General features: G+C 38.6%; 2 protein-coding genes across 6 annotated transcripts in view; one reads left to right on the forward strand and one right to left on the reverse strand.

Moving 5' to 3' along the window:
• ubac2 (UBA domain containing 2) overlaps window positions 1-16,204 on the forward strand; it is a 44,080-nt gene that overhangs the window by 7,816 nt on the left and 20,060 nt on the right. For all 4 annotated transcript variants that reach the window (XM_083522978.1, XM_083522979.1, XM_083522980.1 and 1 more), the window contains exons 4-6: window positions 2,600-2,706; window positions 14,262-14,385; window positions 14,782-14,829. In XM_083522978.1, the coding sequence (XP_083379104.1) occupies window positions 2,600-2,706; window positions 14,262-14,385; window positions 14,782-14,829 (279 nt within the window). The remainder of the gene's footprint in view (window positions 1-2,599; window positions 2,707-14,261; window positions 14,386-14,781; window positions 14,830-16,204) is intronic.
• Window positions 6,883-10,567, reverse strand: gpr183b (G protein-coupled receptor 183b). 2 transcript variants are annotated; one of them, XM_083522984.1, is made up of 3 exons: window positions 9,624-10,563; window positions 9,202-9,375; window positions 6,883-8,338 (listed from the first exon to the last, which is right to left on the reverse strand). In XM_083522984.1, exon 3 carries the CDS (start codon window positions 8,311-8,313, stop codon window positions 7,258-7,260), a length of 1,056 nt encoding a protein of 351 aa, XP_083379110.1. In that variant the 5' UTR covers window positions 8,314-8,338; window positions 9,202-9,375; window positions 9,624-10,563; the 3' UTR covers window positions 6,883-7,257. The 2 variants fall into 2 exon arrangements, with proteins under 2 accessions (XP_083379110.1, XP_083379111.1); XM_083522985.1 differs by lacking the exon at window positions 9,202-9,375 and having other exon boundaries at window positions 9,624-10,567.

A 16,204-nucleotide genomic window follows, 5' to 3' on the forward strand; every position in this document is an offset into this window, starting at 1 on the left:
TCACACACACTTTACTTTCACTAACACACTCACACACACTCACACACACTTTACTCTCTGTCCCACACTCACACACACTTTACTCTGTCACACACACTCACACACACTTTACTCTCAGTCCCACACGCACAGACACTTTACTCTCACTAACAAACTCACACACACTTTACTCTCACTCACTCACACACACACACACACACACTTTACTCTCAGTCTCACACACTTTACTCTCAGTCACACACTCACACACGCATTACTTTCAGTCACACACACTCACACAGGTATTACTTTTAGTCACTCACTCTCATATACACTCACACACGCTTTACTTTCGGTCACACACACTTACACATGCATTACTTTTCGTCACACACTCTCATACACTCGCACACGCTTTACTCTCAGTCACACACTCGCACACGCTTTACTCTCAGTCACACAATCGCACACGCTTTACTCTCAGTCACACACACTCACACGCTTTACTCTCAGTCACACACACACACACGCTTTACTCTCAGTCACACACACTCACACGCTTTACTCTGTCACACACACACACGCTTTACTCTCAGTCACTCAGTCACACACGCTTTACTTTCAGTCACACACTCGCACACGCTTTACTCTCAGTCACACACTCGCACACGCTTTACTCTCAGTCGCACACGCTTTACTCTCAGTCGCACACGCTTTACTCTCAGTCGCACACGCTTTACTCTCAGTCGCACACGCTTTACTCTCAGTCGCACACGCTTTACTCTCAGTCGCACACCCTTTACTCTCAGTCGCACACGCTTTACTCTCAGTCACACACCCTTTACTCTCAGTCACACACGCTTTACTCTCAGTCACACACGCTTTACTCTCAGTCACACACGCTTTACTCTCAGTCTCACACGCTTTACTCTCAGTCACACACACTCACACGCTTTACTCTCAGTCACACACTCGCACACGCTTTACTCTCAGTCACACACTCGCACACGCTTTACTCTCAGTCACACACTCGCACACGCTTTACTCTCAGTCACACACTCGCACACGCTTTACTCTCAGTCACACACACTCACACGCTTTACTCTCAGTCACACACACTCACACGCTTTACTCTCAGTCACACACACTCACACGCTTTACTCTCAGTCACACACACTCACACGCTTTACTCTCAGTCACACACTCGCACACGCTTTACTCTCAGTCACACACACTCACACGCTTTACTCTCAGTCACACACACTCACACGCTTTAATCTCACTCACACACACTCACACGCTTTACTCTCAGTCACACACCCACATACACGGTTACACTCTTACATATGCTTAGATATGCTCACATACTCTCACACATGCTTACCAGTGCCCACATACTTTTACATTCACTAACAAACTCACACACACTTTACCCTGTCACACACACTTTACTCTTACTCACACACACACACACACACACACACACACACACACACACACACTTTACTCTCAGTCTCACACGCTTTACTCTGTCACCCACTCACACACGCTTTACTTTCAGTCACACACTCACACGCTTTACTCTGTCACACACACTTTACTCTCAGTCACACACTCACACACGCTTTACTCTGTCACTCAGTCACACACACGCTTTACTCTGTCACTCAGTCACACACACGCTTTACTCTCAGTCACTCAGTCACACACACGCTTTACTCTCACTCACACACACTCACACGCTTTACTCTCACTCACACACACTCACACGCTTTACTCTCACTCACACACACTCACACGCTTTAATCTCACTCACACACACTCACACGCTTTACTCTCAGTCACTCAGTCACACACACTTTACTCTCACTCACACACACTCACACACTTTACTCTTAGTTACACATTCTAGCATACACTCACACACACGCTTTACTTTCAGTCACACACCCACATACACGGTTACATATGCTGACATGCTTAGATACGCTCACATACTCTCACACATGCTTACCAGTGCCCACATACTTTTACATTCTCTAACAAACTCACACATACACTCACACACTCTGACATAAGCTCGCATACTCTCACACACTCATGTAGGCTCAGATACGCTTTACTCTTATACACATACTGTCACATATGCTCAGGTACACACTTTTACATGTGCTTTACTCTCATACACTCACACACTCTTACATACACCCACACACTCTCACATACACAACTTTCACAGCATTCACAGCTTTTTCAGTGCTGTCATCTCTCTCTCTCTCTCTCTCTCTCTCTCTCTCAACTTTTCTTAACAGTATTTTTTTTTTTTTATATCATTTATTATTATACAGTGTAACTAGTTCTGCTCTATTAAAAGCTAAGTTAAATCGATCATATGACCAGAAAGGTCAAACTATATAAAAGCCAGTGTCCCCAGTTTACCTGATAACTGTGGAATAAGATAATTGCGGGATTGGGGGCATTTGTAATAATCATATTATTAAGAACTGGATTTATTGTTTTGAACTAATAAACTAAAATGTAAAAAAAAACTGTTTAAAACTAATTTCAGAATTTCTTTGAAACTGACGTGCACACTTGTGTTCTTGCTTGTTGATATTAGTCTTTCCTGTTTGGAACCTGGGTTCTGTCTGGATTTCTGGACGTCCTGTTGGCTGAGGCCGTTCACTTCCTGTTTGAGCTCCAGGTAGACGTGCTGCCAGCCGGACTGTAAGTCAACAATCCATTTGATTCGTCACAGCGATTAAAACACTACCAGCTTTTTTATTTCATGCATGCATGCATGTGTAATATACGGAAGTCCTAAAAGGCCATGCATTATAATATCGTTTTCTTTCTTGTCTTTTCGTGATCACGACATAATTTGCTTGTGATCTTGGACGCGCCCGCTAATGGTTACGGTTATTATCCATGATGCTGCAACGACGTTGCCTCTAGAACATGCCCTTATGCCGAGTACACAGAAAAATTAATTACTGATCACGAGGAATGTTCTAGATGCAGCATCATGAATAAGACTAGGACGACTTTTGTTATTTCGAGATCACAAGACAAATAAGTCGTGATCACGAGAAAACTAGAAAGCAAAAAAAATATAGTGCATGGCCTCTTAGGACTTCCGTAGTAATAAAATGCGTTGCTAGTAAGTATTTCGCATCCTTATTAATTAGAAACGTGCAAAAACGTGCAGGTTTGCGTCTCGACCACCTGAGTGCGCTCTTGTGCACAGAGAGAGCAGTAGCTTTCTGTACATTACTCTCAAGAAGATTCTAAAACCGATTATTTCCTTTTGAGAAAATCGTGGCTTTTCCATTTTCGTCACAAAATCTCCTTCTGCATACACATTTACCCAGAACTTTACCCCACAGTATGTACTTTTTTTTTAGATACTAAGCCTGGAAATATAATAAAGGCAATACAGTGCGACACTGAGAGTAAATGGAACAACATTGGCGTCACATTTGACCACAAAACAAGCATTGTAACTGAAACACCTGAGGTATATATATTTATTTAAATTATTTACAAATAATGAAAGTTTCCATAATGTGGGGTGTTTTTGAACGTCTTTTAATACGTATCTCATCTGTGTGAAATGAGCCATTTTCTTTGCTGGTTTGGACATTTTCAACATTTGCGTGTGTTTTAGGTTTATCAGCACATTTGCGCACTAGTGTGGTGTTTGTCTCTTAGGTTCGATGTTTCAATTTTTTTTCTTCCGTCTTATTGCTCAAAGAAAAGAAAATAGATAAATAACAAATATGCATTGTTTTTAAACTATACTAGTATATATGAAAGGAAATTTGCACATACCACAGGCTGATGATGACATTATTATTATTATTTCGATTTATTATAGTTTAATTATAATAGTTTCAACTTTCCGTTATCGTGCACAAGTATCTAAAGATAGCATCTGAAGTGCTTATCATATAGCGGTTTTACATCTTATTATTTCCTTTCCCTGCCTCCTCACTGATGATTTTAATCAGGGCATATGATGCTGCACTTGCCATTCTAATTCTACGTTATACACCGACTTCTTAGAACCAAACATGCCGAAACCACGTTAGAGGCAAAGGGAAGTCAATCTGTAAGTAAGTTTATCTGTACACTTGTTCAGTCTGTTGCAACTCAATATGATTATCTTCAGTTAGTGCAACATTTTGAGGAAAACTTCCCAAAAACTGGGTAATGTATAGTTTTAAGACAGATGTGTAAGATCACAGATGTGTAAGAACATGTGCTCTAAACAGCTGTATAAAAATATGCATCAAATCAATAGCCGTGCCATTAGGTGTACAGAAAGTTTTAGATCAATGGTAAAGGTCACAGGTCACAGGTTCAAGCCCCATCATTACAATTGTTGTGCCTTCGAGCAAGACTGTGGAATGAACTTCCCCTAGATGTCCATACAGTGGCATCCCGGACTATCTTCAAGCGACGGTTGAAGACCTACCTCTTCCTGAAACACTTAAATTGGCTCTTTCCAAGTTTGCTTTGTAGAATTCAAGAGTTATATTTATATTAAGTTTGTAATATTGCGTACCAGTGTAGATTTATTCATTACTAGAGACTCAAAGCACTTTGTACGTCGCTCTGGATAAGGGCGTCTGCTAAATGCCGCAAATGCAAAGACTCTTAACCTACTCTGTGCAAGAGGTGCTGTATCATGACTGACCCCAGTTTCTTAACAAGATGGATATGTGATTAAAGATTTTCACAGTGCTGTAGTGTGTATGTGATGAGTAAAAGTATCTCTCTTCTTTGGGCAGTGGCAGCTCAGTAGATATGACATTGGACTTCTGACTAATGAAAGATCATGAGTTCTAGTCTCAGCTGCCACTGCTGGGCCCTTGAGCAAGGTCCTTATCCATCAGCTGCTCATCCGTATTAATGCCAAACGCAGTAAATGTAAGTGTACGTTAGGATTTACAAAGTCGAAACTGAATTTTCAAGTCTTAATTCTATTCGACTGATAGTCGAATAATGCATGGGTGTAGTCCAGGTAGGCGTAAAACAATTCCTCATAACATTTTAAAAGCCACGACAGAACATCACACAACGATATAGATGAAAATGTTTAAAAAAGCAATTTGGACCAATAAAACCCCCCTCAAAGAATAACTGCAGACAGGATTTGCATTTCGAATGTCAACAAAAACGCCCAAAAATTTACTTACAGAATTCAGTTGAAAGAGAATATACCTTTAAAGCATATCCCGTGCATTGTTAAATATTTGAATCCCTGTCAGTCACGGATCACGGAGAGTAAAACTCAAATCCGGTAGTTCTATGTGGAATCAGACATTGAGCACCAACATATAATCAAAATGGCAAGATTTTTGTTTTATATCGCCTTTGCGAAGATTCGGCTGTGATGATTGGTAGTCAAATCAGGTTCAAAGCATCGAGTATTCGGGTTGCACCCCTAGTTACATTTATTTATTTATTTTATTTGTTTTGAGAATTAAAAACAAATTATGTAATAACTATGATTAAAAACTTTAGTTTTTTGCTCAAAATATTTTAATTATTTAAAATATGCTGTATTTACATTTTATTTATTTATTTTTTTTACTTCAGTTGATTCATTCATCATTCTAGCTTTGCTCCAGCTAGTTAATATGGGTCACTATGTGCTACAAGAGAAATAAATAGGAGTTCATCACACGTCTTCTTCTGTCAGTGTTATTCAAAGCACAAAATCTTCAGATGCTTGTTATAAAACCGCCCCGTCTTCTACTAGATTGTGTTTGATCTCCGTTGCTGTAATTTGTATTATATTATTTATCATTTGCTCAAATGGCTCGAGAGTGGAAAAGGCAGGCAATGAAAGGAAAAGGATTAGATGTTAGACTGGTAGTTTTGTGCACTTTTGATCATATTTGGTTTTGTGAGATTCTGATTACTACAAATTGTGTGATTTTTGTGTGTGTGCAGAAAACAGTAAAACAATTGAATCGATGGAAATTCACATTTAGTTCATCAAGTGCAAATCAAAACACAAACGAACACAATAAACTTGGATTTGTGTCTTTAACTCTCAGCTGATTTGGGTCTAAGAATATGAAAGTTTTAGTAGATTGGAAACTCTAAAATATATGCGGTTGAGTGATGTATATTTCTTCAGAAAGTACAATATTAGCAAGTGAATTTTTGTGCTAAAACTTTTGAGAATATTGTACTTTCTAGAGACCTTCGCACGTGTTTTTTATTTGGAATGGTTATTCTACAGCACCGTCTTCTGGACGCACCATCTGCCCTCATTTAAGCAGACCACACCCATTTTAGTGCCTTATACATACACAATAAATGCATCTTATATATACATATTATATACATCCACATATATTGATATTGAAGTCCACAGCTCCTGTAGTCTTAATTTAATATGATCTGCTTTTAAATTCACTATTTTACTACATCTGCTTTGACATTCTGCACTACCATTTCATTATTCTGTAGAAATGATGCACTTCTCCTCACTTCTCCTTGAACCTCCACTCTAGAAAGTAATCCATTCTACAGAAATATTTTACAGCAGCAAGTAGGATAATGTAGTTGTTACCATAGTTGCTTTATAATTGTAATCCTAGTCCAACCAGATCATATCCGATAAATTCACATTCTCCTGAGATCTCTGGAGATACACAATGTTTCCTATAAAATGCCCCTAGGTAAGGGATTAGATTCTGTGTCAAAGAATGTGTTGGCAAGCATTTTGTTAAGAAAGGGTTCTTTTGTGTGTGTGAGATTTTTTTTTTTTCCTTTTCTCTAGTATGGAGACATTTCAGGAAGTGGTGTTTTGTATTGCATCAGACCCTTACCAACTTCAAACCAAATGCTGACTGATTCTCATTTTCCAAAAAAGAAAAATGCCAATGAGGTTCAAATGCATCATTTATATTTTCCATCAAGAGTGATTTAGGGTTCTGCCTCCCTGAAGACCAATTTACTTAAAGAAAAGCTTCTTTTATACTGGTAATGTGATTTCCCTTAGTGGGACAGAGCCTGAAGTGTATGTAGAAAACTTTGAGACCTTAAACAGACACAAACACTACAATATGAGGTTATAATAAAGTTTTCCTTGAAGGTGTGGCATATCCGCATGAGAACTTGTCTTGGCGTGTGGCAAATCGTCATGTAAACTGTGGCTTCAGAAATTTGTAATACAGTCCAAAAAAAACATGGTCACAGTTGTTACTGACATATGTCCAGAAAATATATCCTTCGGTTCAGAAATAGGTTCACGAACTTCTAACCTTGGTGGTCAGAACCAGGTGTTTTGTTGTTGCGGGATAAATGGATTTTCTGTTCATGAGCTCCGGAGCTGTCAGGGGAGCTGTGTGCTGCACTGGAAATTGAAGGGCTGACCTGGCGCTTTAGCAGCCTCAGCACTTTCTTTTTGTAGCCACTGCATGCAAAAAAGTAAACAAACGGGTCAAGGCATGAGTTAAAGTTCATGAGGCACACGGTGACATGCAATGAGATTTGGAAGGAGTGTAGCTCTGTGCAGTCAGGCTCATATAAAAGCTTCCGGATCATGTACTGCAGCAGGTTCACGTGGTACGGGGTGAAACATACGACAAACACCAGCACCACACCAGAAATCACCGACCGTGCCTTATGAGTCCTTCCAGATCGCTCAGTCAGGCGATTGGACTTGGCAGCTAGCCGCAGTCTTTGCGAGATTGCTGAGTAACAAATAAGGATTGTTCCCAGCGGGATTCCGTAGCCCAAAACCACAGCACCAATTAGAATATATGGCAAACCTTCGACAGAGTTTTCAAAATTAGGGTACTCCATGCAAGTAATGGTGCCAGCTGGATCCAGATGAGTCATGGGTACGTTCAATAACGGCAGCGTCTGTGCCAACACCAGCACCCACATTAGCAAACAGATGACCTTCACATTCCGCATTTTCCGGGGCCAGACGAGCCTTTTGCGCAGAGCTACGGCCACAAAGCGATCCACAGCAAGACAAGTCATGAAATTAACACCTGCGTAGCAGTTGACGTAGAAAAGCAGTGTTATGGCCTTACATAGTGCCTCTCCCATCGGCCAGTGAAAGCTCAAGCCGTAGTAGATGGCCCGCAGCGGGAGCGACAGGCAGAAGAGTAAGTCTGACACTGCTAAGTTGGCTGAGTAAAGCATGCTGGGGTTGAGCTTGGTCAGCTTGGTGTAGATGACGTGCAGTGCCAGTGCATTTCCCACCAGCCCCAGTGGGCAGATGATGGAGTAGGCCAGAGGCATGAGCACACGTGCCACTGCAGCGTGGGAGTACAGGCCGGTGCAGTTCACTGTTCCATGCATCGTCACAGGTGGATAAATACAGATCCTAAAAGCAGAAATGGAAATTTGCATTGTAAGTTCTACAGAATAAAAAAAAAAAAACAACAGCAAGGCAACACAATTACTTTCAGTCTATTTTTGTAAAAAAACACCTGGGCAGCCACAAAACCACCAGATTGTAAAAACAGGCTTCCTTTAAGGTTCCTCGAGTGATTAAGAGGTTCTATTTCGAATGATCTTGTCATAGGAAAACTCGACACTGAACTTTTAAGAGTTTCTCCAAATTAACCAGATTGAAGAACTTACAATTTCAGACTTTTTTTCTGATCTACACGCCCGAATGATATTTTAGAAAGACCCTTTAAGAGGTTCTATTTGTTCCTCAAAAGCTTAACTTTTCTAAACAAAATTTAAATAATAACACATCAAAATTATTTCTGTTTTTTGGGGGTGTGTGTTTAATCAGCTACAATTGCATCCTCGTGTCAACATCAAGCCCCCGACTGAATTCAATGCTGAAACAGAGAATTTATCCAGAACCTGAGCATAAAAGGATTGAAAAATAGCTCCCGAAGAAAAAGTTAGTAAGTTGTAGTATGTAGCAGTACAAAGCTCAGAGTGTCTAAAAAATAGTAATATGCTTTAAAAAAAAAAAAAGAAAAAGATATGCAACAGCTTTGAGGACACTCAAAAAAAAAAAAAAAAAAGGCACCAACATTTTCCAGCATACAGAAATATCTATCAGTACTAAATGAATCTACAGTAACAAAACAGCGATAGAAACAGAAAATCAAAACTAATTAAAAGACTGGCACAAGGCAGAACGCTACAAAACAACGCTTCTGGAAGACACAAAATCAGCAGACTAAATACAGCAGAGATTTTGTAGAAACCTTAAATTTTTTTTACCTTGATTACTTGTCTCTGTACGGCAAGCCCAAAGTGCTGTATCTTCAGGAATGTATCTCATAAAAACTGCTACAAGGGTTTCAATGACGCCAACCAGTGTGTGGTGTTTCCCCCTGGTGTAGTCTTTTTACTCTTGGCAACAATTTATTTACACGTGTATGGTAGTAACAGTAACTAGAAAATAAAAAAAAAAGATTCTCATGACTAATAGATAATGCTTGAGTTATTCACACATTTGAATGACCACAAACACTCGTAATAGATCCAGGTGTTGTGTTTTTCTAGCTTTTTTTTGGTCAGGTTTTCTATAACTTAGGCTTTAGGATGATATATATTTTTTGTCCCACTTCTACATTTGAACATTTTCGTGCCCCCCCCTACATTACAACGTTAGAAATCAATCTTTAAAATCACATACATACCCAACAGTTGAGCAGCAGCTTGTTTCATTGATTTGGCAACACAAGAGTTCCTCGTATACCTCGAGGCAAGACACACCTCTCGCTTTCTTACGCTATCTACATGCATATGTGTCCTCTACTTTCTCAACTATTTTAACTACCTCTCCAAATAACTCAACTCTGAAGCAGATTGAAGCTCTACAGAGGAAAAAAAAAAAACACAACTTTCTTTAGACGTTTTACAAATTTTTTCCCCTTTGCACCTCTATTTGTGTATCATGATTAAGGCTGAGAGAGAAGTGAAACTGAGACTCAGACAGTTTGACATTAAGATGGACTTAAATCTAAATAACATATTGGATCTAATTAGATATTAGATTTGAATTTGTTTACAGGTAGCCTCGATAAGATAAAAAACACACAAGATGTGATTTCTTTATTTTGTAGGACAAGGTAGGGAAACGTCTACACAAGTGACACAAGTTCACCAGTCACTTTCTATAAAGAGACATTTAATTAGTATTAATTGTAAAAGTCTTCGTGTCAGTAGACACCAGACTGAAGTTATTTACTGTTTAACCACGTTTGAGTGAAAACAGATACTGTTTCTCGGCTATCACTGACGTGATGGAACACAAAGACACAATTGTCTTCATGGTGCATAGTATGTTTTACTAATAAATAGCAAACTGTCCTTGTCAAATTGCTGTTAAAAAGGCAAGTTCGTGGCAGTAATGGAATCGCACCACATGTCCATCATGACAGGATCGCATAACTGATGGATGGCATTCTTTGCAGAGTTAGTCTACTCTTCTGAGAAGGATTTTATACTAGATTAAGCTGAGATTTTGCTCATTCAGTGATGAGAGGATCACCGCGGTTGGGCAGAGAGGTGACAATTCTGGCAGAAACCAAATGCGTGTGGTGTAATATTAAACAAAAGAATATAATGCAATATAATACAGTCTTGTATAATTTGATATATATTTCGGGTCCCGTGTACCCTGGTTTAATTGGTATCATTTAGCACAGATTCCAGTTCACTAAATTGTTCCTCTGTGTGGTTCTCACTCTCGTTTACTCACCATGTGACTTCTCTTTTAACCAAAAACTCCCATTTCTTAGTGTTTCCTCTGCATGTTGTTGTGAGTATTCTCTAGTGAGTTAAATCAGTTGATCCTTGGTCATAGGAAATAAGGCAACGTTTAAAACCAGGGCTTGGTTCATGTGCCACGCATCTCCTTACTTGAGTTGTAAATACCAGTTCTGCTGTTCTTTTGACCACAATATGCTAGTGTTCCTCATTTTGCCCTTTCGCAATTCAAAATTGACATCAACAGACCGTCAAGCCTTTACTTTCATATCGTATTTCACTCCTGGACGTTGTCGAAATCAACTTCTTTTTTTTTTTTTTTTTTACAGCACGTCTTGTCAGTGCCGTTAAAAAGAGCAAAAAAAAAAAAAAACAAAGAACAACAGAGCTGTTGTTCCCATGTGTGTGGTTTGTACCTACATTTGACCTGAGCCAGAGCCGTTTGGTGGCAGATAGTTGGTGTTGGTAAAATAACCTGTGGTTTTGTCACTTTCTGAATAACAAGTGTAGTGTATTCAAAAGAAAAGGGAGTGACCTTTTATCACACATATACAAGTGTGACTGTTCATCTCAAGAGTGAGAAAGCTTATAATAAACACTTAAACTAAAAAGGAAATTTGATTGACATTCGTTTTTTTTTAAAGAAAAATGGAGCGAACGATGAATTAAAGCACCTGAAAGCTGTGATACACAGCATAGCGAACTAGCAAAGCAGTTCCACGATAACAAAAACCTCAGTAGTTTCATTCAATGTTCACAAAAAATTAGCTTGTGAAAAAAAAAAAAAAGACGAAGCGTTAAATAATAATCTTCTTTGAAGTTCTTATTTAGTAACGTTAGCATATCTAATCAAACACCGTACGATATTTGCTAATGTGACAAGATACAGTAATAGCACGTCAAATGTCGTCTCTCTGGTGGTCTCTATTTGACTTTTCTCAATCCATAAATGATTTATAAAAAAACCGAGCTAGACTCGATGATAAGGTAACATACTGTGTAAACAAGTTATTAATGTTGCTACTTGTAGCTAATATCAGCTGTAGTAGTGAAAGTGACGAGTAAGCTAGCTAATATTAGGCTTACTACTATACTGTGTAAACATGCAGCTGACATCACTAGCAAACAACTTTATTATCTATTTTTGCCATGTTATTATAACCTAGCGAGATAATACTAAACCAGGGGTCACCAACATTGCTGCCAGGTTACCAGGTTGACATGAGTCGCCTGTGGTCCTTTTCTAAAAATAGCTCACCATAGTGCCATTTCTATTGTTGCTATTCATTTTTAAATCACACTTACATTGGTGTAAATTTAAAAAATGACAATATTAAAATATAGATGACTAAATATAGATGCCTATCATCAATTATTAATAATAACATATAATTAAAGGTAAATTTAGCAAATGTGTCATTTCAGAAGTGTGTATCAAACTGGTAGCCCTTCAGATTACAGGTAGTCGTCGACTTACGACCACGATTGGGACCGACAGACCGGTCGTAACACGATTTGGTCATAAGTAGAGTAGGCTATATGTACAGTACTGTGAAATGAGGCCGGAAGCCGGTACGCACTGTCGTACACCGCGGCTAGCGATTGTGGTCGTAAGTTGCATAGGTCGTAAGTCGACGACTGCCTGTAATTGGTACCCAAGAAGTAGCTCTCAGTTTCAAAAAGGTTGGTAAACCCTGTACTAGACTAATTATGATGTTATGTAACACTTAGGAGCATGTTCATATAATAGGTTAACTATTGTACTGTGTAACTTGAAAAAATAAAAAAACAATAAACTGGGGATTATACTGTGTCAGAAGTAAGCTATTTAACTTAAGGCTAAACTATATATTGTGGAAAATAATACAAAAAAGCTACACTATATGGACAAAAGTATTAGAACGCCTGAATTTTCCAGCCATATGTGGTTCTTTCCCAAGCTGGGAAAGAAGTTGGAGGCACACAATTATATAGGATGTCTTTGGATGCGTTAGCATAAAATGTTCCATTCACTTGAATTAGCCAAGAAATGGCCCCTATGCACAAAGCATATGTGAAAATATACCGTATTTTTCGGACTATAAGCCGCTACTTTTTTCCCACGTTTTGAACCCCGCGGCTTAAACAACGAAGCGGTTAATTTATGGATTTTTCCTGTGTTTTTCCCGTTTTCACAAACTTTAAGCCAAAAAACTAAGCGACATAACATTAGACCAATGAAATTTCCGAACAGAAACGAAAAAACGCACCTCACCTGTGTTCTGAGCTGCACGGCATCGGGAGAAAAAACTTCCGCCGATGGTGATTTTTTAAAGGCACGAAGATGCCAAAACTCCCGAGAGAAATAGTTGTGAAAGAGAGGAAGACAGTGAACAATGACTTTTTTGGTAGGCTACTGTTAAGATACAAGGCGTTGTAATGCGTTGAGTCTGGGTCAAGGGAGAGCTCACTAACTCCAGTTGCAACAGAAATCATATAAGCACAGACAGGTTTCCAAAACCCGTGTTTTTTTTTATTTTTCTTGGCAACAGCGTTACGGGTTAGTCAAAGAAACGAGCATCAGAAAATAATAAGGACATATTCCTCGGCCTTGCACACACGCAGTAATACCGGACAAATTCGGCGGCAGGCTATTCCCAAAATGCCGCTCTGCTCCTAAAGGAGCCACAACATATTTCACCCGTTACACCGTGTAACAGACACTGTCTTTTGTTAAAGCCAGTGTAAAGTTCATTAGTTTCAGTGTAGACACCTGCAGCTTATAGACAGGTGCAGCTTATTTATGTTCAAAATAAAAATATTTGTAAAATTCAGTGGGTGTGGCTTATATATGGGTGTGCTTAATAGTCCAGAAATTACGGTACATGGTTTGCATGGGTTGAAGTTGAAGATCTTGCATAATCTGCTATAGAGCTCTGACCTCAACACCTGATGAACACCTTTGGGATAAATTTGAATGCTGACTGCACCTCGTGCCTCCTCACCCTACATCAGTACCTCCAAATCTCCACAAACACACTCAAAACCGAGTGGAACATCTTCCCAGAATTGTTGTTATATGTTAGCGGTTGTTATAACAACAAATGGTGACTAAATGTAAAATGGGATGCTCAAAAAGGACTTGGGAGAAGAAATCTTATGGGTCCACAAGCTTATGTCTATATAGTGTACATAATCCAGGCCATATACTGTGTATGCAGAGCTGCTAAAAAAGGTAGCTAACATGATGCTGTGTGAACAAGTTATTTAAATCTTTAGCTAACATTAGGGTAGATGCTATAAACAAGAAGCTGTGCTCATTTGCATGACATGGTGTTACTATAATAATGTGTAAAAAAATTGCTTTGGTCACTAGCAAGCTACAATGTTGTTGAGCAATTAGTGAGTATTAGTGAATATAACCTAACAATATTATTATGTTGAGTAGTACCTCAAGGTCACTAGGGGGGAAAAAAACAGCTAAGTGTCTACAAATAACATGCATTTTTATTCAGACTGAGGTGTGATTTCTTTCTTTCTTTCTTGTTAACTCTTTCACTCTGTCTTTTTTTTTATTTCTCTTTCAGGCTGGGTCCAGTATTTGCCCTCTTCGTGCCTTTCTACTGCTCCATCCCTCGAGTGCAGGTCACCCAGTTACTGCGCTACGCCTCGATCAGCAACAAGAATCTCGTGTACATCGTGGGTCTGCAGGTCAGCATTGTGATCTTCTGGAAAGACTTTATTATCAGGATGCATCGATACCAATACTGAGATTTGGTTTAATAATATTGATATTGATCATGAATATAATCGCTGATACGGCGTCTCCGAGTAGCTGACCACACACTCTCGATTAAACGTATTAAACACAAAAACTCACAAGGAATGTAAAAAAACGAAACAAAAGAAACCGTTTCAAGACTGATCGACAAATATTAAGTAGGTTACTACTTGTACTCATTTCATTATCGCCATTATCGAGTACAAAATGACTCCTACTCGTTTGTGGTTTGGAAAAACAAATGCTGTCGATGCATTCCGATTGTGTTCAATGTTAACATCACATGTAATAATAATCACCTCAATTATTGTTTTTGTCTCTATCAGTTGCTGACCTCTAGCGCTAGCATGTGGGTTGTGGCTTTTAGCGGATTGGTAAGTAAAAAAAAAGAAAAAATCGAATGCTTTGAAAAATTTCTCACCTGTCAAAAAATTTCTCACCAAACTGTTTGTTATCTGTAATCTGTAGTCTGTTTTTCTCCCTGCTATGCACTTGCAGTATTTCTGATCAAACCGATAGTTCGGGTTAGCATAATTTAAAATCTTCCCACCAGCAGTCGACATCATCGGTTTTTTTTACAGATGTTCCTTCATACAAGTAATGAACGCTGTTATGTTGGTTTTGACATTTGCTTCTTCACTATTGACATCACTATGATTACTTCACTATTAACATCTTTACCAAGAACCTATAGGAGCGTCGAACCTTATGATGCAATTAGCACGACAACTTCAAACCACCTCAAAAAAATGTGGAAACGAATCAGGTGGATAGCAAAAAGAGAAACTTATTGAGTTCTGAAGGGAAAAGTGTTTGTATGACATTTTTAATGCATGTCAGGAACAAAATTAATGCTACAGATTCGTTTTTTTTTGCTGCTTAGCTACCATTAGTTATAGAATGCCGCTCTGAACGTGTCATGAATTGATGGCGTAAAATTTTGGACGAGTTTTTTTTCTCGTGCGTGTCAGTGTTTAACCGTTGTACAGTCTGACAACTGAGATCATACAGTGTGACACAGGGATCATGTCCGTACAGTCTGCTGTACTACTAGGAGTGTAATGGGACACTTGTTTATAAGGAACAGTTTCGGTACAGGACTTTTGGTTCGCTGCACATGTGTATCGAATTCAATTCTGGTTTTTTACGTGCGGAACATAAAATGTAAGTTCCCTCATGAGCATATTAGGTGTCAGACCGCATGTTTGTTTAGTGTGTGCCTCACATTCGCAAAAATTATCTAAAAATAGCGTTTAATAAATCAAATTAACGCAATAAATTTATTAAATCGAGTATATATTCATGTCACTAGATTTTCAAAAATACATTATTCAAGTCATCGATTTTGCACAACAAAATTTCAGATTTCTTACATGTGCACTACAAATCGTTTTTCAAGTACGGATCGAGTGGCGCATTTTAATCAATATAATGAAAAAGCGTATTGAAATTAATTTCATTTATTACATTTTATTCAATTTTTATATATTTTATTTTCTATTTAAACCAAGTAGGCCTTTTATTTAAAATTGTAAAAAATAAAAATAAAAACGTAAACTACAGAAGGATATTCCGGACAATTTTCCAAAAGGAATTGCACATTGTATTTTAAACAATGGAGGTAGTCGGTAAATTTGTGGAGAACATTATGATGCTCCTGCAGCAAGTTGATGACAGTTCATACTCTACAGATTTCCTCTTACTCAGTGCTTTTCACAACAGACATTGTCTCAAAGCAGCTTTACAGAA

Source organism: Silurus aristotelis (assembly GCF_946808225.1).
Source record: "Silurus aristotelis genome assembly, chromosome: 20".
Taxonomy (NCBI): domain Eukaryota; kingdom Metazoa; phylum Chordata; class Actinopteri; order Siluriformes; family Siluridae; genus Silurus; species Silurus aristotelis.

Excerpts from the sequence above, each read along its gene's own strand:
- gpr183b (XM_083522985.1), bottom strand. The coding sequence starts at position 8,313 with ATGCATGGAACAGTGAACTGCACCGGCCTGTACTCCCACGCTGCAGTG.